The 19,842-nt window shown below is 54.2% G+C and overlaps 1 protein-coding gene across 2 annotated transcripts in view; it reads left to right on the forward strand.

The window, feature by feature from the left end:
* LATS2 (large tumor suppressor kinase 2) overlaps positions 1-18,559 on the forward strand; it is a 47,714-nt gene extending 29,155 nt beyond the window's left edge. For both annotated transcript variants that reach the window (XM_061170696.1, XM_061170697.1), the window contains exons 3-8: positions 6,468-6,600; positions 7,598-8,877; positions 9,737-10,319; positions 11,261-11,443; positions 13,055-13,161; positions 16,386-18,559. In XM_061170696.1, the coding sequence (XP_061026679.1) occupies positions 6,468-6,600; positions 7,598-8,877; positions 9,737-10,319; positions 11,261-11,443; positions 13,055-13,161; positions 16,386-16,883 (2,784 nt within the window). In that variant the 3' untranslated portion in view covers positions 16,884-18,559. The remainder of the gene's footprint in view (positions 1-6,467; positions 6,601-7,597; positions 8,878-9,736; positions 10,320-11,260; positions 11,444-13,054; positions 13,162-16,385) is intronic.
* The last annotated feature ends 1,283 nt before the right edge of the window (positions 18,560-19,842 follow it).

Raw genomic sequence — 19,842 nt, forward strand, 5'->3', positions numbered from 1 at the left:
TTTTCTTTTTAATAGATTGTTTTTTGTTTTGGGGTTTTTTTTGTTTGGTTGGTTTTGTTTTTGGCCGCGTGAGGCTTGCGGGATCTGAGTTCTCCAACCAGGGATTGAACCCGGTCTACGGCAGTGAAAGCCTGGAATCCTAACCACTAGGCCACCAGGGAACTCCCTAACTTTTTCTGAAAATTACATAAAAACTAGCCTGGAAATTTGTCTTCAGTACCATATTTCATAATTAAACATTTTTGTAAATTTCACTGTATCTTTCAAGGGTGTAGAAGTAGCGGAAGACTGTCTTCCTTCTTAGATGAGCCCATAGCTTTCTAGATCGCCCCATTTACTTGATAACATTTTTAAAAACAACCACAGAGAAGAGAGCTCCCTGAAATCTGCATCTAGACATCTCTTCCCCTTGATGCCTGTGGGCTGACGGTCCCCAGCAAAGTGGGACGGAGGCCGTGCAGAGGGCTACAGGACACACAGGAAAAGAGCAGCTACTCATTTAAAGCGCAGAAAGGAGCTCGAAGGTCTGTGACTAAGGATGCTTGGTGGGGAGGCCCATGTGCTGTCTGTCGGTGAGACGTCTGAATGGCAAAAGTTGACGGTGGCCCTTGTCTGCACGGGAAGAGTCTCCCCACACACTCAGGCCCTGAATTTCGGGAGCCAAGGCTGGCTTGTAGCTGATGAAGAAATCTGTTCTTCCAGAATCACGCTGAGCCGCTGGCGCTTGAGCTCTGCTGGCTGGTCCATCTCCCGGCATCCTGACGCCCAGTCGTGGCGCAGGTCTGGCCTTCGTGGCTCCATCTTGTGTCCGCAGGTACCAGGCGGCGGGCAGCCCCCGCCCCCGTCCCCTGGGCCCGGGGTCTCGCTGCTCACGCACTGGACTGCCACCTCCTGCTTCGTCGTCCGGCATCGTGGGCTGAGACAGAGACCGAATCCTTTCCTTCGTGAAAACCTTGTAGCTCTGATGACAGAGTTCCCAACAAGAGTGCGAGCCAAAGCTCCCCATTAAGCCCCTCCTTGATTCCCCTCCTGGCCCCGGAGGACAGTGGCCGGAGGCCCTTGGTCCTGCCTTCTCGCCGGTGTCTTCTCTCTACCCTGTAGAGTCCACAGTGCGGTTCAGAACCAAGTGTGCAGAGCTTGGAGCTTGGCAAGCCCTTCCTTCTGGACCCTTGTCCTGACCTCCGATCCTGCCCTGAAAGGAGCCGGGGCCCTGCCCAGCGGGGGAGCGGGAAGGCTGGCCCTGGGCCCCGTCACACCGCGTGCCCCAGTTCAGACCATCCAGTGAGGCTGTGTTGTCCCCAGGCTTTCTCTGCCTGAGACCTTCTCTTCTGAACTCTGCCCACCCCCAGCTCCACCCTCCGTCTGGCATCCTCAGCTCAGGCTTTGAACGCGCCTGTCTCTCTAACTTAGCATCAGGTTCTTTGTGTTGGGACACCACGGACCTCTACCCACTCGTGTTGCCAGGCCCTCTGGCTGGTGGTGACCAGCTCCCCCCTGGAACCTGTCTTCTGAGGGGCCCGCACCGTCCACCCCTGTGCTCTCTGCCACGGGCTCCTTGCTTTCCCCAGAACTCAGAACACCAGGACTCGTCTCTCCCTGGCAGGGACGGTCTGGCTCCTTCCTTGTTTCCTGGGGCAGAAGAGACTGTCCTAGAGATTTTGTGAAAGGGAGGCACGTGGTTTTGTGTGTGTGCCTATTTATTGGGTGACTTGTGCAAGCCAGGTTTTAGAGGACCTGTTGGCCTCCCTAAAAGCAGGCATGTGCTGGTGAGGGTGCGGTCAGGGGTTTCCTGCCAGGGCACCGGGGGAGGCCATGCTGGGGAGGCCCGGCAGAGCTGGTTCCCTGAGCCCAGTGGCGGGCCCACTGTGTCCACGGGCAGGTTCATGCCGCTGACCGTCCTTAGGAGGCCCTGACCCTGGGCAGCACATGTGCTGTTAAAACTGGTTCCCTACCCTTTCCTGGAACACGGCAAAGTGTTTTTGTATGTTATATTCTATTTCTCTATGGCTTTTCATTATTGACAAAAATGGGAGTGTTTTTTTCAAAAAGAGGTTGGACCTAAGTTATCATAATAGGCATATCCAGGAGTGTAGCGCTCCTTTAAGAACAAATCCCACGAAGATATAAGAATGGTTTTGTAGTTAAATATTAACCCAAGTAAAATACTTATTTAAGGGCCTGTGAAGTTGCAAGACCATGTCGAAAGCAGTACTTCCTGCTGACTGTGTAGCCAAATTATGATAAATAGAAGCAAAGTAGGTATTTTATTATTGGGCTCATAATAGGACAACTGGAATAGCCTACTGGATAGACTGAAATAAAGACATTTAGGTTCTCAAACTTCACTAATCACACCAGTAATCAATATTATGATAACATTCTCATTTCCTCTGTGTGTGTGTGTGTGTGTGTGTGTGTGTGTGTAAGCTCATAGGGGATTTTGGTAGTTTCCCTGGAATGGGTCACACCTCCGCTCACCTATCTCAATAGTGCCAACAGTAAAATCCTTAATGTTTTAGCAAACATCCCTTGAAATCATGGAACTTTACAGCTGAAGGGAGCTTTGGGATGACCTTGTGAAATCTTGCCCTTTCATTGGACTCAGCTGTGATCTGGAGGATTTTTGTCATCTGCCCACAATTATGTAGCTGGATAACACTGGCAGCTTTATTATAACGGAACTGGACGTATGCATAAGTATTCTCATCATCTTACGCTCTTTAACAAGAAGAAATCATTGCATATTTCAACATAAAACTGTCAAACTTTTCTTCCTCGTGTTCTAATCAAGCCCTTGTTTGTAGACGATGCTCACATTTTGCACGTCACTATTTCTTCATGTTGTTTACACTGTTGAAAGTCGCACATTTTGTTCACTGCTGTGTCCTCTGTAGAGAAGAATATTAGATGCTTAGTGCTTGTCTAGCAAGAGAATTTGGCCATAGCAAGTATTTTTGGGCTGCATTAAGTGTATCCCAGGGAATACATTAATTATAATTAACATAATCATTCTCTCATTGGATTATTTAAGCCCTTTCTACTGCCCCACACCCTTCTGTTTGAGGGGCTGATTTATTGTATTATATCTAATTCGGACAGACATCTTTATGCAAGTTGATTTTTAAAATAGGATTCTTTTAAATTGGCCTGAGAATTTTAGGGAGTAAAATTATTAAACCAGGGCGCATGTTTAATAACTTTTGGTACTTGTTAACAAATAGTCACCTCAAAGGACCAAAAATATATGACTGTGAAGAGTTTCACCAGCCCATTTGCCTTTATAACTATTTTGTTTTGGTGTTAACAATTCAATATAAAACGCTATTTTATTAAAAGTGTTTCTTTGATCCTTGGGAAGGTTGAGCATTTTCCATGCTTGTTTAATTTTAGCCCAAATGTCTTCTTCATTCCCTACCTATAAGTTACTCTAAAAAACATCTTTTTCCTCGGAAGCGCTCAGTGGGCGCCCTGCCCCGCGGCCTTGCTGCAGGGCCGGGACCTTCAGGGGCCACGCCAGGGCCGACAGCCGGAGTGGTGCCTCATCTTCTCGACACCCACTCACAGTTCAGATTCAGAGGCCACTTGCGCGTTTTCTTGGCGTTAGTTTTCTCTTCTCATTCTCCGGGAGCCGCGCGGGTGCCGGGTGTGTCGGGCTGGCTCCGGATCCACTGCTCCGCGGGGGCCTGCGTCTCCGGCTCGGGCCCCAGGCAGGCGGGGTCGCCCTTTCCTTCTCCGTCACAGGCAGCCACCCGCCCTTCAGGCTCCTGGAAGCACCGCGGAAAAGGCAGGGCGCAGCTGCCCTGCCCCCGGGCTCTGGCGCTGCGGGACTTTCAAGCCGGGCAGCTGGGGGTGGAGCACAAGGGGCAGAGGGAGGGCAGGGGGGAGGGGACGTGGGTCTAGAAGCCGAGGGGCGCGGGGGGGGGGCGCGGGGGCAGCCGTGCAGACCCTGGGCCCCTGCTCACCGGGCTCCTGGACGCCGGGGGCAAGCGTGCGTCCAGCTGGGGCGGAGCTCAGGGGCAGGGTGTGGGCGTTCCCAGGCACCGCTCTTACGGCGGCACGCCACGCTGCTGGCCCGACGTCTGGACACTAGAGTCACAGAAACGGGGTCCTGCTGTGTGGGGGGGTGGAGGCGAGACAGGGTTGTGATTCCTGATGGATTTAAAAATGATCCCGAGCTTCCTGCAGTTTGTGGGGTTTTTTTAGTATTTATTTACTTACTTATATTTATTTTGGCTGTGCCAGGTCTTAGTTGCGGCATGCGGGATCTTTAGTCGCGGCATGCGTGCGAGATGTAGTTCCCTGACCAGGGATCGAACCCGGGCCCCCTGCATTGGGAGTGCGGAGTCTTACCCACTGGACCACTAGGGAAGTCCTTTCCTGCAGTTTTTAAAGCACGCCTATACATATATGTCTAGTGGTGTCTCTGAGAGTTAATGTACGGAAACTGCACACTTGCTAAATTTGGTGGAAGGGACAGACAGCAAGGGCAAGACTGCCTGACTGGGTTGTTTAGTAAACAGGTGGGCTCATTAGCGTGGTCGGGTGTGTGATGGGTGTATGGTTAGTTGGTGGGTTGTGCAATTCGAAGCAGCCCTGTGAGCACGTTGGTACCTGTGGTTGCCTCCCGGTGTTTTTGCTGGTTAAGTTCCTCGATTGGCGAAGCGTAAGGAAGGTTGGAATCTTGAGGCTGTAAGGCGAGTACGCAGCAGGGAGTTTGAACACACACACGGTCTGATGTGGTTGGTCCTCAAAGTCAACGCTTCCTTGACACGTAGCCGGTCTGAAGCGACGCACACGTGTGGCCGGTCACCCCAAAGAAGCCAAGGCTTCTGTCCCGTCCCAGACACAGCAGATGGGCTCTGTCCGCAGGGGGCTGGCTCTCCCCCAGCTTGTGCCCTTTCCTTCGATCCCAAGGCAGCTCTGGCTACCGCTGCCCAGCCTCGCGAGCCGTCCCTTCCCGCTGCTACCCCCAGAGGCCGCCTCCCCCCCAGCCCTTGGCTCGCGGGCGGGGCTCTTCCTGCCTCTTCTCTCCCGAATCCCCGAGGACACAGGCACAGGTCACGGCCGCGTGCGCGCTTTGTCCAGCCAGCCCATGGGGCCCGGCCAGGATGGAGTTTAATATTATGTACACAATCAGTGGATGTGAAGCACCGGAGTCCTTCCCGCCCCTGCGTTAGGTGGGTGGGCGCAGACCTGAGCCACAGGAGGGTCAGGCCCCCAGGCTGTCGCAGTCCCAACAGAGGGGCAGACACACAGGCGCGGGGACAGGTCCACTCTGTTAGCCTCGAAAAGCCCCTGGCCCGGCAGGCGGGGACAGCGGCTCATCCGTCCTCAGGGCCCGGGGCATCTCCTGGGTTTCTGCCGTGGCTCTTTGCTGAGCGGCCTCTGTCCCCTGGGGACCTGGGGTCGGCCTGGGGTCCTGCTGCCTACTCACTGCCTTCTCCTCTCCTGTCCGAGCTACAGCAGTCTCTGTCAGTGCTCTCCCACCCCTGCTGCTCTCAGACCCCTCCCCTCCTGTCACCACCCCCTTCCTGCATTTGCAGTTCCCTCCTCCCCGCCCACCCACCCCTCCACCTTCAGAAGACCCCTGTCTGTCCACAGAATCCCCTCTTGCTGCCCCTCCTGGTTCCATCCTTGAAGGCTGGCTGCCCTGTCTGCCCACAGCTCTGCGGAGCCGACCCAGGGCGCCTGGGCCACAGCCCTTGCAGCCCTCCCCCTCCAGCCTGCGCACCCGACCACGGTGTCTGCAGCTCTGCCCCTGGCCCATCCTCTCACTGACCCCCGACCCTGCTTGGAAAGCTCCCGCGACTGCCTTCAGATAGGGGGCCCGGTCTGTGGTGCCTCCCCGCTGTCCCCTCCCGCCTCCCCATTCTCCCCCCTCCAGGCTCCTGCTCTGACTGTACCACCTGCTGCCAAGAACACCTTTCCTCCACTGAGCCCTCCTGCTGCCCAAATCCCGGCTGTCCTTGAAGAGCCGGCTGTGCCTCCGTCTGGCCTGTGATCAGTCCCTGGTCCCTCTCCGTCCTCCGGCCCTCTTCCCCGGGTGTTCATCCCGCCGGCAGTGCTGGGGCCTGTGCTGGGCTGATGTCCTCTCTCGCCCACCGCCGCCCGCATGGGCACGGGGCACCGTAAACAGTAGACGTGCAGCTCTCCCCTCGGGGCAGGGGTCCCTCCCCCAGGAAGCCTGGGGTGGGGAAGGCCAGTTCTCTGACTTCCGCAGGCCAGACGGGAATTTCAGTCCAGTCACAGAAGCTTTCTCAGCAGGAGCAGGACGTACGGTCTTCCAGGCCCATCGTCGCGGTCTGGGGGTCAGTGTGTGTGAGGTTGTCATCGGCCCCTGAGGACACGTCCCCAGTGGTGCTGGCTTGGAGCCGGGCGCAGGGCGGGAAGGCAGTCCTGGAGGCTTCCTGTCGAGGGGACGCGCACCCAGGCCCCCACTGACGTCTGTGTGTCCGCCCCACCCCCAGGAGATGGCGGGCAGGGCCCTCAAGCAGACCGGCAGCCGCAGCATCGAGGCCGCCCTGGAGTTCATCAGTAAGATGGGTTACCTGGAGCCGGGCAAGGAGCAGATCGTGCGGGTCGTCAAGCAGACCTCCCCAGGTGAGCATGCTGGGGGCTGCGGGCAGGGGCCATCCTGACGGTCGCCCAAGGGCGGGGACGGCGGGTGGCAGATATGACACTGAGCTGGGTGCTTCCTACTTGCTGGGTTTGTGGACTTGTTTTGCTTATGAAAGATCGGAAAAGTCACTGGATATTAAAATGAGGCAACCCCGCAGGTTCTTTCTGCTTTCTCGTGGGCTTGTGGGGGAGTCTTTGAAGGGGAGGCTTATTTCATTGATTCTGAAACACACCGTTTCCCACTTTGTGGCCTCTGAGAGCAGGCTGCCCAATGGCAGGCGCCTTCAGAGCTGGAGACCTTGGGCAGAGGTGTGGGAAAGCCCCCTGGTGCCCCTGGGGAGGGCCAGAGGCCCGGATGTCCTGCCTTGCTGGCTGTCACTGAATGTTTCTGTTTGCTGGTAGAGCAGATGGGGCCACTATGGGGACCTGAGGTCCCTGGGTGTAGTAAGGGATTCAGGATATTGAACAGGAGTGTTCTCTGTTTTGTGGGAGACCTTGGATAAGCCCAGTTCATCTGCTGAGGGGTAAATTGCACGGGCTTTGTGGCCATATCTTCCTTGTGAAGAGGACACAGGTTTCTGTTTTCTTCCTGATTGTGGAGTTCCCTTAAACAGTGCCTCGCCGGCCACCGTGTCCAGACTCTGAGGGTCCCGGGGTCTGTGTTGCAGCCCAGCCCCTCAGGAGGCAGCGCCCACTCTCTGATGACCCCGCACCTGCCTTGCTCGTGGTCTTTCTGATGCATCAGCTTAGCCTGAGAACACAGTGTCATTTGCTGTGGCTTCTGCTGGAAGCACAGCTGCAGAGGGTCTGGGCTCGGCCAGGTGCTCCGCGGGGGCGTCCTCGGACAGGCAGGGCACGGCCTTTGGGCTGGGAGCCCGGCGCTGCCCACGCAGCCGTCACTGGCGTCAGGGGCCTTCCCAGGCCTTCGGCCGCGGAGTAGCCGTGCCGCGGCGTCAGCCTGCCGTTCCCTCCTCTGCAGGAAAGGGCCTGGCGCCAGCCTCTGTGCCGCGGAGGCCGAGCTTCGAAGGAGCAGGTGACCCTTTCCCGCCCTACGCCCAGGTGAGCGGGCCGGCCTTCGAGGGCCCCGCCGCCCTGGAGGAGGCGCCCCGCCAGTACCCGGACTTCCTCTTCGCTGCCGTCGGGCCTCACTGCCGTCCGCACCCACCCAAGGGCTACGCCGCCGCCGGGGAGGCCGCCGGGATGAGCCTCCCCGGCCCCGGGGGCCCGGCGCCCCCGCTGCAGGGCCCGCACTACAGGGCCCCCCTGCTGGTGCCCGGGGAGCCCCTGGGCTACGGCGTCCAGCGCAGCCCCTCCTTCCAGAGCAAGACCCCGCCGGAGGTCGGCGGGTACGCGGGCCTGGCCGCCAAGGGCTCGGCCGTGCAGGTGCAGGTGCAGCCCGGCCTCGCGTTCCCGCCCCCGGGCGGCGCCGCCGCGTACGCGCCCCACCCGCACCCCAAGCAGCCCCACCCGGTGCACGCGGGGGGCCCCCGGGGCGCCGTGTTCGCTGGCGACAGCCCCCCGCCGGGCCTGGCCACCCCCTCCCGGACCGGCCTCGGCGCCGAGCGGTTCGAGCCGAGCGCGCCCCCCGCGCCGCAGTGGCCGAGCGCCGGCCTGGCCCGGCGGGACTCGCTGCAGAAGCCGGGCCCCAGCAGGACCGGCTCCTTCAACGGCCACCAGGCGGCGGCCGCGCCCTCCCCCAACGCCATCACGGCCGTGACGGCCGCGCACATCCTGCACGCGGTGAAGAGCGTGCGGGTGATGAGGCCCGAGCCCCAGACGGCCGTGGGGCCTTCGCACCCTGCCTGGGTGCCGCCGCCGGGCCCCGCGCTCGAGGGCCTGGAGCCCCAGGACGAGCACCCCCCCGCCCCGGGGGGCGCCGAGGCGCGGGGCCGGCCCCCGCCCTACCCCCGGCACCTGCTGCGGCCGCAGGGCCGCGCCGAGCAGTACGACGTGGACGGCCTGTGCGCGGGGCTGCAGCAGGGCCTCCGGGGCAGCCGGGCCGCCGAGCCCCCCGACGGGAGCCCCAGGAGCCCCAGGGGCGCCAAAGGGGAGAAGGCGGGCAAGGACCGCAAGCAGATCCAGACGTCCCCGGTGCCCGTGCGCAGGGGCTGCCGCGACGAGGAGAAGCGGGAGTCGCGCATCAAGAGCTACTCGCCGTCCGCCTTCAAGTTTTTTATGGAGCAGCACGTGGAGAACGTGCTGAAGACGTACCAGCAGAAGGTGGCTCGCAGGCTGCAGCTGGAGCAGGAGATGGCCAAGGTGGGCCGTGGGGTCGCCGCGGGTCCCCTCGTGCTGCTGCTGCACGCACCTCCCCTCCAGGCCGGTGGTCTCCCGGGGAGGGGGGCTGGTGTCGGGGGTCCCAGCCGGAGAAGTCCCGCTCACTCTCGGGAGGGGACGGGCTCCGCCTGATGTGCCGGCGCGTAAACGAACACATTGGTTTTTATGGTGTGTCCTTACTCGTGCACAAATCCACCAAGTTTTTCTAACTGCTAAGGAAACGTTTTGAAAGAGTAGAAAGAAAGTTTGAGGTTTTATACATTGAAATTGTGGGATTTATAAAGAAAAATATATCTAGTAGTGATTCATCTATTCCTGAAGTCTATAGTTAGCAAATAAGGTTCGAAATATATCCTCGTTGGCACTAAACTGTTAGAAAAGGTAATTATTAATGAAATTATTTACATTAAAATGCTATGGTCAATTTAAATCACACAGAGCCGGTAACTCCAAATTCTAAGATTTGTGCCCTTCCCGCTGTCCCATTTTCCCCTGAAACTATTATTAAATTATTACATTGCTCTTAGAGCTCCAGGAATTTCGTGGTCCCCTTTCCCCCAGATTTTTATTAATATAAGTTTCCTGTAGTTTTTAGAGCCTAAGGGCACCTGGAGAAAGAACTCCCTGTTATTATGTCTTCCCTTTCGATTCCAGATCTGTGACTCTGTGTGGATGTAAAGAACAAAGAGTTATTTTCTCGCTTGTAGTGTCTGGCCCCTGGTTTCCGCGGATCGATTGGGGTCCCCTCTGTTCTGGGGCCTCTTCCCCACCCCCTCCCCCTCCCCCTCCCCCTCCCCCTGGGCTCTGCCGGGGTGACCCTCCCCTGTTTCCGCCTGCGCAGGCCGGGCTCTGTGAAGCGGAGCAGGAGCAGATGAGGAAGATCCTCTACCAGAAGGAGTCCAATTACAACAGGCTCAAGAGGGCCAAGATGGACAAGTCCATGTTCGTGAAGGTGAAGACCCTGGGCGTCGGCGCCTTCGGGGAGGTGTGCCTGGCCTGCAAGGTGGACACGCACGCCCTGTACGCCATGAAGACGCTGAGGAAGAAGGACGTGCTGAATCGCAACCAGGTGGCCCACGTCAAGGCCGAGAGGGACATCCTGGCGGAGGCAGACAACGAGTGGGTGGTGAAGCTGTACTACTCGTTCCAGGACAAGGACAGCCTGTACTTCGTCATGGACTACATCCCGGGCGGCGACATGATGAGCCTGCTCGTCCGCATGGACGTCTTCCCCGAGCAGCTGGCCCGCTTCTACGTCGCGGAGCTGACGCTGGCCATCGAGAGCGTCCACAGGATGGGCTTCATCCACCGCGACATCAAGCCGGACAACATCCTCATAGATCTCGACGGCCACATCAAGCTGACAGACTTTGGCCTCTGCACGGGGTTCAGGTGGACGCACAACTCCAAATACTACCAGAAAGGTACCGTCTCAGGCCAGGGTGGACGCGGCTGTGCCGCCCCGGGCCTTTCCTTTCCCTCCTGGGGCGCCGCTGTCACTGGGTGATTTTATAATTTGGTGTGACATCCTTTTCTCCCTGAAGAAGTCGTATGACGTGTGAGGTGTTTTCTTTTTTAAGTTGGTGGCTTCAAATTTTACTCATACGTTTTTAGGACAGTAGGCCATAGGGTCTCATGGGGCCTTGCTGAGGAGCCATCACTCTGCCCTACTAAAACAAGCCTTAAAGAACAAGCCTGCCAGCCTCCCAAGGAGCCCTCTCTCAGCCACCCCGAATCCACCTGCAGGCACAGACCTGGCTGTGGATCCAGCTTAACTCCACCTCCTGTGGTCCTGCTACCTCGAAAAGTCAGAAACAGCTGGTCATTATCTTAATTATGGCTTGAATTTTTATAATAGTTATTTTAATACTCTATAGCTCAGGCTTCTATTTTTTAACTCAAAACTAATCCTAAATCATTTTATTCATTCCCATTTTTTGGCACTGAAGTCATTTGTGTTCATATTTTCTAAATCCTCTCACGCTTTTCCATGCCCGTCTTAAAACATGTCTATCAAACAGGTGGTGTTAGCCTTTGAGACGGGCCTGAGAGGCTCTGGGGCCACCATCCTACAGTCCCTGAGCCTTTCTCACCGGCCCCACACTGTCACCCGGCACAGGGCACAGGCCCTGCGGCCGCCTCCCCCATGCTGCCCGTGTTGGCACGGGTGTGCACCTCACGGCTTGGGTGTGAGACCCAAGGACCTCAGCCACCTGCGAGATGGGGGGAGGAATCTTTCTCTCACTGTGTCAGGAGCCGGGTTGGATTACTTTTCCTTTCGAAGCTATGGGTTTGTTGCATTGTTGAAGAGTGAAATTTAACTTTTTCATTCTCTTCTTTCCTCGCCCCGCTTCCTGGGTGAAAGGGAGTCACAGCAGGCAGGACAGCATGGAGCCCAGCGACCTCTGGGACGACGTGTCTAACTGCCGCTGTGGAGACCGGCTCAAGACCCTGGAGCAGAGGACGCGGAGGCAGCATCAGCGGTGTCTGGCTCATTCCCTGGTTGGGACCCCAAATTACATCGCCCCAGAAGTGCTCCTCCGAAAAGGTGCGTGCTTCGGCCCCGCACCCGAGCCAGGTGACCTCTGAGGGTCCCGAGCCCCAGCTTTCAGAGACTCGAAGTGTCCCCACTGTGTCTGTGCTCACGGGAGCCCGAGAGCTGGATTCTTTCCTTAGCAAACACAGCCTCCAGTGTGTGTCCCTCTGTTTGGGAGCTGCCTTTGCTTCTGGGCCGTCTCCACTGGCCCCTCCTTAGGCTGGAAGTGACAGGCTGGGTGCGAGGTGGGCTTGCTCCCTGGAGCCCAGAGGAGTCGCTCCAGAACTGGTTTTGACAGAGTCGTGTGATAGACAGGACTGGTGGGGGTGGGATGCAGGGGGGTCCTAGCTGGGTCAACCACCTTCACTGGTCAACGGGTGTGAGGATACAAACACTGTGTCCTCCAGTTCGCCGCCGCAGGTCCAGAAGCACGTTCAAGGTAAGATTTGGGGACAGCAGGGCTCTGTCCCATCCAGCGGGGCGCCTGGCCGAGCACAAGAGGCATCTCTGACAGTCAGCTGCAGGGCCCGCAGCGGCTGCATTTGTTCATCTGATTCCGTATGATGAACCCAGAGAGCAGTGGCCTGTCTGTTCTCACGTGTTGTTGCCAGTCGTTGGAGCCAGGACTCTCGGTGCTCGCCCGTGTTCTCTGTGAGCTGTGTGCCCCAGCGCAGGTTACTAGCCTCTCACGGCCTCACGTGTAACAGCAGTGTCTTGAGAGGTTGGAGTATTAACGTCGCTGCCCAGTAAAGGTCTCCCCCTCCCCCTCCTTTCAAAGAGGGAGGGGTGGGTGCTGGCCTGCGGGGGAGGACACCCGTCTCCCCCAACCCCCCGTTCGCAGCAGCCCAGCGGAGCCTCCGGGGCCAGACGGGCAGGGGCTGCAGGTCACACTTAGCAAGAATTCGGTGACAGCAGGACCGGAGCGGGGCTCGGACTGGGACGTGGGACAAAAATCAAAGATCAGCCTGCTCCGCAGCCTCCACGAGGCCGCCCCGCCCGAGCCCCAGGCCGCCGGAGCCCTGCGGGGGGGCTTGGCTCCCTCGGTGCCCCCAAGGGGCGCGACAGGTGGCAGCCGTTCCCTTTGCCAGTTTCCTCCCCCCAGTTCTCCCAAAACCTCCCCAGGAAGCCTCCCCGAGAAGCCTCATCACTGGCCTCACCTGACCTCAGGCCACACAATTTCTGCTTTTTAGTTTCTACGATTTTAACTTGCGTCTGTTCGTGTTCTTTAAGCACCTAAAATTCTGGTTAGTATTGTTACTAACAATAACAGTAATCTTTTAAAATTAAAAAGCCTTTTATTACAAGAGCATCCTGTGTTTATCACAGACTCACGGTGGAAAATAAGAAAATGTCGTGACCACGCTCCTCCCACGTGGAGACCGTGGACGCCCCGGCAGCGTTTTTCTCGCGGACTGTTCCGAGCCCCGCATGCGGGAGGCGGTGACGTCACGCGTGCGCCGCCGGGTGCGGAGACGGTGGCATCACGTGTGCGTCGTCACGTGCGGGGGGGCCGTGACGTCACCTGTGCGCTGCCTGGAGCTTCCCCGCCGACGTGAGCCGGTTCTCTCGGGGTGTCTGAGGAGCGCGTGTGCGGGGTGGGAGCTGAGTGACGCTGTCTTTCAGGATACACCCAGCTCTGCGACTGGTGGAGTGTTGGCGTGATTCTCTTCGAGATGCTGGTGGGGCAGCCGCCCTTCCTGGCGCCGACTCCTACGGAGACCCAGCTGAAGGTAACGGGGCAAGTGGTTTTCTGATGAACCCAGGAGGCTTAGGCCAACATTTGACCTTTTATTCCGAATACTGTAGGGACGTCAGTTGTATGTCATGGGATGTTTTCGAGTATTCTTGTTATTACCTATTAATTTTTTATCTGGGTAAGTAGAGGCACAGGGTCAGAGCTGAGTTGTGATGTGCGCGTGAACCTGAACCATGGTCGTCTGCCGACGTGGTGCTTCCAGGTGAGAAGTAGGAGTGGGCGAAGCACCGAGGCCGCAGGTCTGGGCCCAGCGGCAGGTGCCCCGTGCAGCAACCAACACGGCTTTGTGACTGTGCCCGAGGAAATCGGTTTGATACTTGGATGTTCTGTCATTACCGTTGGCCAATTATAAGCTATGTGTCAGGCTAGTTGTGCACATTTCTGATATTCATTTCAAGTAATTAAAAAATTACTCCGTCAAGTAATAACTCAGTACTAAAGAATTAGTTTTAGAATGATAGTCATTTACTCTCTGAAATGATTAGATTACTTAAGAAAGACTGAGTAGAGAACCTGATGAAACCTTTGGCACTTTTCAGAACAGTGCCCTTACACATGTTCACTGACAGTTCTAGGATGTATTCACATACCCCGGAGTCCACAGTAGACCCGAAATTAATAACCTCTTAATTAGAAAAACCCTAAATTAAGGCTCGGTTTCTTTACAGTAACAGTGAAATTGGAATTTGGCAATATCTATATCCTAATTGAATTGCTGAACTAGTTACTAATTTGTCTGCATGATAATAACCCAGTTTTTAAAATTGTGATGAAATTTACCATTTTAACTACTTTTAATTGTACAATTCAGTGGCGTTAAGTACATTCACAATGTTTTGCAACAGTCACCGCTACCTATTTCGAGACATTTTCACCATCTCAAGCAGGAGCTTAACCACTAAATGATAACTCCATTCCTCCCTCCCCTCTGTCCCTATAACGGCTCTTGTATCAATACTTTCTGTCTCTGTGAAGTTGCCTACTCTAGGGACCTCATATAAGTGGAATCATACAGTATTTATCCTTCTGTGTCTGGCTTATTTCACTCAGCATAATGTCTTCAAGGTTCATCCATGTTGGAGCCTGTGTCAGAATTTCCTTCCTTTTTAAGGCTGAATGATATTGTATGTAATATTGAGTAATACTCCATTGTGTGTAAATAACATTCCATTTTTTTAATCCATCATCTGGCAACGGACGTTTGGGTTGTTGCCGCCTTTCGGCTCTTGTGAGTAGTGCTGCTGTGAACATAAGTATGTGTACAAGTATCTGTTTGGTCCCTGCTTTCAGTTCCTTTGGGTATATACCCAGGAGTGGAATTGCTGGGTCGTACAGTCATTCTGTGTTGAAACTTTCTGAGGAACCGCCATACTGTTTCCATAGTGGCTGCACCATTTTACATTCCCACCAACAGTATACAAAGGCTCCTATTTCTCCACATCCTTGCCAACACTTAATTTCCTTTCGTTTTTTTAAAAATAGTAGTTATTCTAGGGGGTGTGAGGTGGTATCTCATTGTGATTTTAATTTGCATTTCCCTAAGGTTCAGTGATGTCGAGCCTCTTTTCATATGTTTCGTGGTCATTTGTAGATCTTCTTTGGAGAAATGTCTATTCAAGTCCTTTGCCCTTTTGTAATTCGGTTCTTTGGGTCTTTGTTGTTGAGTTGTAGTTCTTTATATAGTCTGCATATTTATTCCTTATCAGCTATATGCTTTGCAGATACATTCTCCCATTCCATGGTTTGTCTTTTCACTCTGTCAGTAGTGTCCTTTGATGCACAAAAGTTTTAAATTTTGATTAAGTCTGTTTTATATATATATTTTTTTGTTTTATTGCCCGTGCTTTTGGTATCATATCCAAGAAATCATTGCCAAATCCGACATCATGAACATTTTCCTTTATGTTTTCTTCTATGAGTTGTATAGCTTTGGCTCTACTAAAACAACAACTCAGTTTCAAACCAGCCCTCGCACCCCCTGTCCCCGTGCCACTCCTGGTTATATTGGCCTTGCTTTATCCTGACTCCAGGTGTAAACAAGAAGTCCCTTAGGCTTCCTCCTCACAGCAGACAGGCCTCTGTGAGCGTCCCGATGGCTGATGTGTGTGGTTGAGCACCACCAGCTGGGGGTGGCTTCCTCGCCCTGTGCCTCAGGCTGTGGGCTCCTCCTGAAACCACACTGACCGTTTGTAGCTGCTCAGATCCTCCTACGTCTGTTCTGTTCTCCCATCGTGAAATTATCAAGATCTTTTAAAATTACCAAAAAGTTATTTTTATTGAAGTATAGGTGATTTACAATACTGTGTTAGTTTCAGGTGTACAGCAAAGTGATTCCGATATATATTATTTTCAGATTCTTTTCCATTATAGGTTCTTACCAGATATTGAATATAATTCCCTGTGCTATCCAGTCGGTCCTTGTTATCTATTTATATATATTGAATAGTAGTGTGTATACACCTGTTAATCCCAAACTCCTAATTTGTCCCTCCTTCCCTCCCTCTCCCCTTTGGTAACCATAACTTTGTTTTCTATGTGTGTGAGTCTGTTTCTGTTTTGTAAATAAGTTCATTTGTGTTATATTTTAGATTCCACGTATAAGCACTATATGGTATTTGTCTGTCTGACTTCACTTAGTATGATAATCTCTAGGTTCATCTATGTTGCTGCAAATGGTATTATTTCATTCTTTTTTCATGGCTGAGTAGGATTCCATTGTATATATGTACCACATCTTTATCTATTCATCTGTTGATGGACATTTTGCTTCCATGTCTTGGCTATTGTAAATAGTGCTGCTATGAACATAGGGGTGCATGTATCTTTTTGAATTATAGTTTTGTCTGGATATATGCCCAGGAGTAGGATTGCTGGATCATATAGTAGCTCTATTTTTAGTTTTTTGAGGAAACTTCATACTGTTCTCCATAGTGGCTGCACCAATTTACATTCCCACCAACAGTGTAGGAGGGTTCCCTTTCCTCCACACCCTCTCCAGCATTTATCATTTGTAGACTCTTTGATGATGGCCGTTCTGACCGTTGCGAGGTGGTGTACTGCATTGTGGTTTTGATTTGCATTTCCCTGATGATGAGCCATGTTGAGAAGTGATCCCGTTCTTCAACACCCTGTCCCGGGACGGCCCTCGTCGGCCTCGAGGCTGAGGAGGAAGGCACCCCGGGTGTATTGTCCCCGCAGGTGATTAACTGGGAGAGCACGCTGCACGTCCCCGCGCAGGCGGAGCTGAGCCCCGAGGCCCGGGACCTCATCACCAAGCTCTGCTGCTCGGCTGAGCGCCGGCTGGGCCGCGACGGGGCCGACGACCTGAAGGCCCACCCGTTCCTGGGCGCCATCGACTTCTCCAGCGACATCCGGAGGCAGCCGGCCCCCTACGTGCCCACGATCAGCCACCCCATGGACACGTCCAACTTCGACCCAGTGGACGAGGAGGGCCCCTGGCAGGACGGCAGCGAGGACAGCTCCAAGGCCTGGGATGCGCTGGGCCCCCCGGGCAGCCGGCACCCCGAGCACGCCTTCTACGAGTTCACCTTCCGGAGGTTCTTCGACGACAACGGCTACCCGTTCCGGTGCCCCAAGCCTGCGGTGGCCGAGACGGGGACTGAGGCCGAGCAGCCAGCTGCGGGGGGCCCGGCCCCGGGGGCACAGGCCGGGGGCTGCCAGCCCGTGTACGTGTAGACCCTGGGGGACCGGGAGGTCAGCCCCTCAGGTCAGTGGGCTGGTTGCCCCTCGAAAGTCTGGTCTGCACCCAGAACCAAAGCAGAAAAGCTTCTGAAAGAGGACTCGCCTCTGACGTCTTCTCCACATTCTGGTTGATGGCGGGGCGGGTGTCAACATGGCCTGGAATTGGCTTTTGAGGACCTTCACTGCATTAAAACAATATTTTTTAAAATTAGTACAGTTTAGAAAGAGCACTTATTTTGTTTATAGCCATTTTTCTTACTAAATTATAGGGATTAATTTTGACAAATCATGCTGCTGTTATTTTCTACGTTTGTATTTTATCCACAGCACTTATTCACATTTAGGGAAAGACGTAAAGATTGAAGAACATGTGATAAGAAATCTCTGTGCAATAATGTAAAAAAAAAAAAAAAAAGAACACTGTTCTGATGTTACTGATACCATTTTATTCACACAGTGGTTTTTGTTTTATATTTTTCCCACATTTCAAAATTGTGATATATGTTAAAAGCTGCTTTTGTTTTGTTCTGTTTGCTTTTTGCATATTATAGTATAATAGGAAGTGTGAGCAGGTGATCACGCGGGTGTGACTTCAGACGCCAAGTGTGGAGAGATCGCTGCATGAACAGGTTTTTTCTATTAAAGCGTGACCGTGTCTTGCCATTCACAGCGGGTTCTGTGAATACGTTTTGAGTGAGTAATTCTGGGCAGTGTGCTGATGCCGTGTCGTCCTGTGGTGACTTCCTCGCTGTGACTGCACCCCTCCTCTCTTGTTGAGGAAATGTACGTGTGCCTGAGAGCTGATGTGACTGTATGTGTCGTGGGTGTGATTGGATTCTTTGGGGGGCAAAGACGTTTGTCCTACACTACACTTGTATACATCAAAAGGGATTCTCTTAGCTCTGCCAAAAAAATGCAAGTTAGTCGTGGACCTCTGTCTGCTTCGCGAGTCAGGATGCTGTCCTGGTGGTACAGCCGCCACGGGTAGCCGGAGCCCCACCCGGCAGACGCCCCGCGGAAGGGCAGTGATCTTGGGGTTCTCTCACCGTGTTTCTAGTGTGCTTTGAAGGATCCATCTTAACTTGGTTTTAGAAGCACATTTTTCTGATCTTTGTGAAACAGCAAAGTGATGTTGAAAAAGAAAAGATATTTAAGCCATACATATTTTCTTAGGAGTGTAAATGTATATATAACTACATAGATAAACACGAAATATTCCTATTTCAAATTAGTATGATTCCTATTTAAAGTGATTTATATTTGAATAAAAAGTTAAATTCTTTTTTTGCTTTTTAAAAACCTGATGCATCATATTTTTCATTATATTATTCCACGTATTTTTCCTTGAGGTTTTTAGCATAATGTATCCATTAGTTAGTGTATCTCTAGGCAGCACACTTACGTGTCTATCGATGGCTAAACTGAAGAAGATGATTCCTGTGTACTGGTTTACATGTGTGTGAGTGGCAGGTTCTGGGTCTGCTGTGCTGTGTCGTGACTGTCAGTGTTTCTCTAGTTTTGCAGTAACGCCGTGTTGTTATTTACGCTCTGACAGACGTCATGTGGTAGGTTCTTTCTCAGGAACTCAATTTAACTATTATTTATTGATATATCATTGCCTTTGAAAAGCTTCTACTGGCACAATTTATTATTAAAGTTTTGAATCCAAATCCATTGGTGTCAAGTTTCATTGGAATTTGTAAGTTCTCGCTTATATCATGTGTTGGGACTCCCCCCGGGCTTTCCTGTGATTCACGCGCAGCCAGGGCTGCCATCGGGAGGGGGAGGGGGAGGGGGGGAGGAGCCCCCCAGAGGAGATCGGGTTTCAGGTCAGCACGCCAAGCAGGGGTGCGGTTCTGTGACCAGTTCTCTTCGCGAAGGTGGTGACAAGTATATGGCATTAGATTGTCGAGCGGGTTAAGTGGGGTGTCAGGTAAATCGCGAGTGGGAGCTGATTCCCCTGCTCGGGACAGTTACACTGACAGGACAAGGCTAACGCCTCACGTTTGCTTTAAGATGGTTGATGGTATTAAGAAATGCAGAAAGTATCGTTTGTTTTACTCTGAGTTGGTCTTTTGAAAGGTGCAGTCACGTGGTCCCCACTGGGCAGTCGCGACTCCACCAGGCCGCCTCCGACCCTGTCCTAGCGGGGAGGGGCCTCCCTTACTGCCGGCCCCCGCTTTCCTCTTAGGCTGCCACGTCGGGGAGGCATCGTCAGCCAACGGGCGTGGAGGTCCCAGCGTCCTGCCCTAGCAGGAGTCCTGGCACGTCATCCCAGCAGGACGCTGGGGGCTCTGCTGGCACGGCCGGGGGCAGGGTTTTCTGGTCTGACTGGCTGTACTGGAGCAGTTACTGCCCGTCTGCCCGTCTGCCCGTCTCCTCTAGGTCGGGGGTCGGGCTGTCGCTGGGACCCGGCTTGCTGGCACTTGCAGGTTGCTGGCCTCAGCTCCAAGCCTAGAACCGAAAAGAAACCCCGGAGCGCTTAGCGCTGCGTCGTTCCTCAGGCCCCAGGCCCAGCTCCTCTGCCGCCGCCTCCCCACCTCTCAGGGTCTTCTGTTCTGTCTGCCGTGTCCAGGAGTTTTAGTCGTACTTGGTGGGAGGCGTAGGAAAAATCTGCTCCATCTTCCTGGAGGTGGAAGTGGGTTTCGGTTTCAATTTCAGTTTTGAGTAATGAAGGCTCACAATTCACCTCCTCAGTCACGCCAGCCACGTTTCGCAAGCTTGTCGCCGTGCGTGCTCAGCGGTCCACGCTGGATAGCGCGGGTCTGCGCAGAGCCCTCTGGCTGTGCGTTAGTCCTTGCACTGACATCTGGCAGGATCCGGGGACCAGTGGAGCAGTTGGCCGTCATCTCTTTCCATGTGTCGTTCCCTCTCGTGTAGTGGAGAGACCACCCTTCCTGGGCAGCGGGTCAGCTGACCTGACCACCCACAGTGTCCAGCCTCCTGCTCTGCA

Source organism: Eubalaena glacialis, chromosome 16 (assembly GCF_028564815.1).
Source record: "Eubalaena glacialis isolate mEubGla1 chromosome 16, mEubGla1.1.hap2.+ XY, whole genome shotgun sequence".
Taxonomy (NCBI): domain Eukaryota; kingdom Metazoa; phylum Chordata; class Mammalia; order Artiodactyla; family Balaenidae; genus Eubalaena; species Eubalaena glacialis.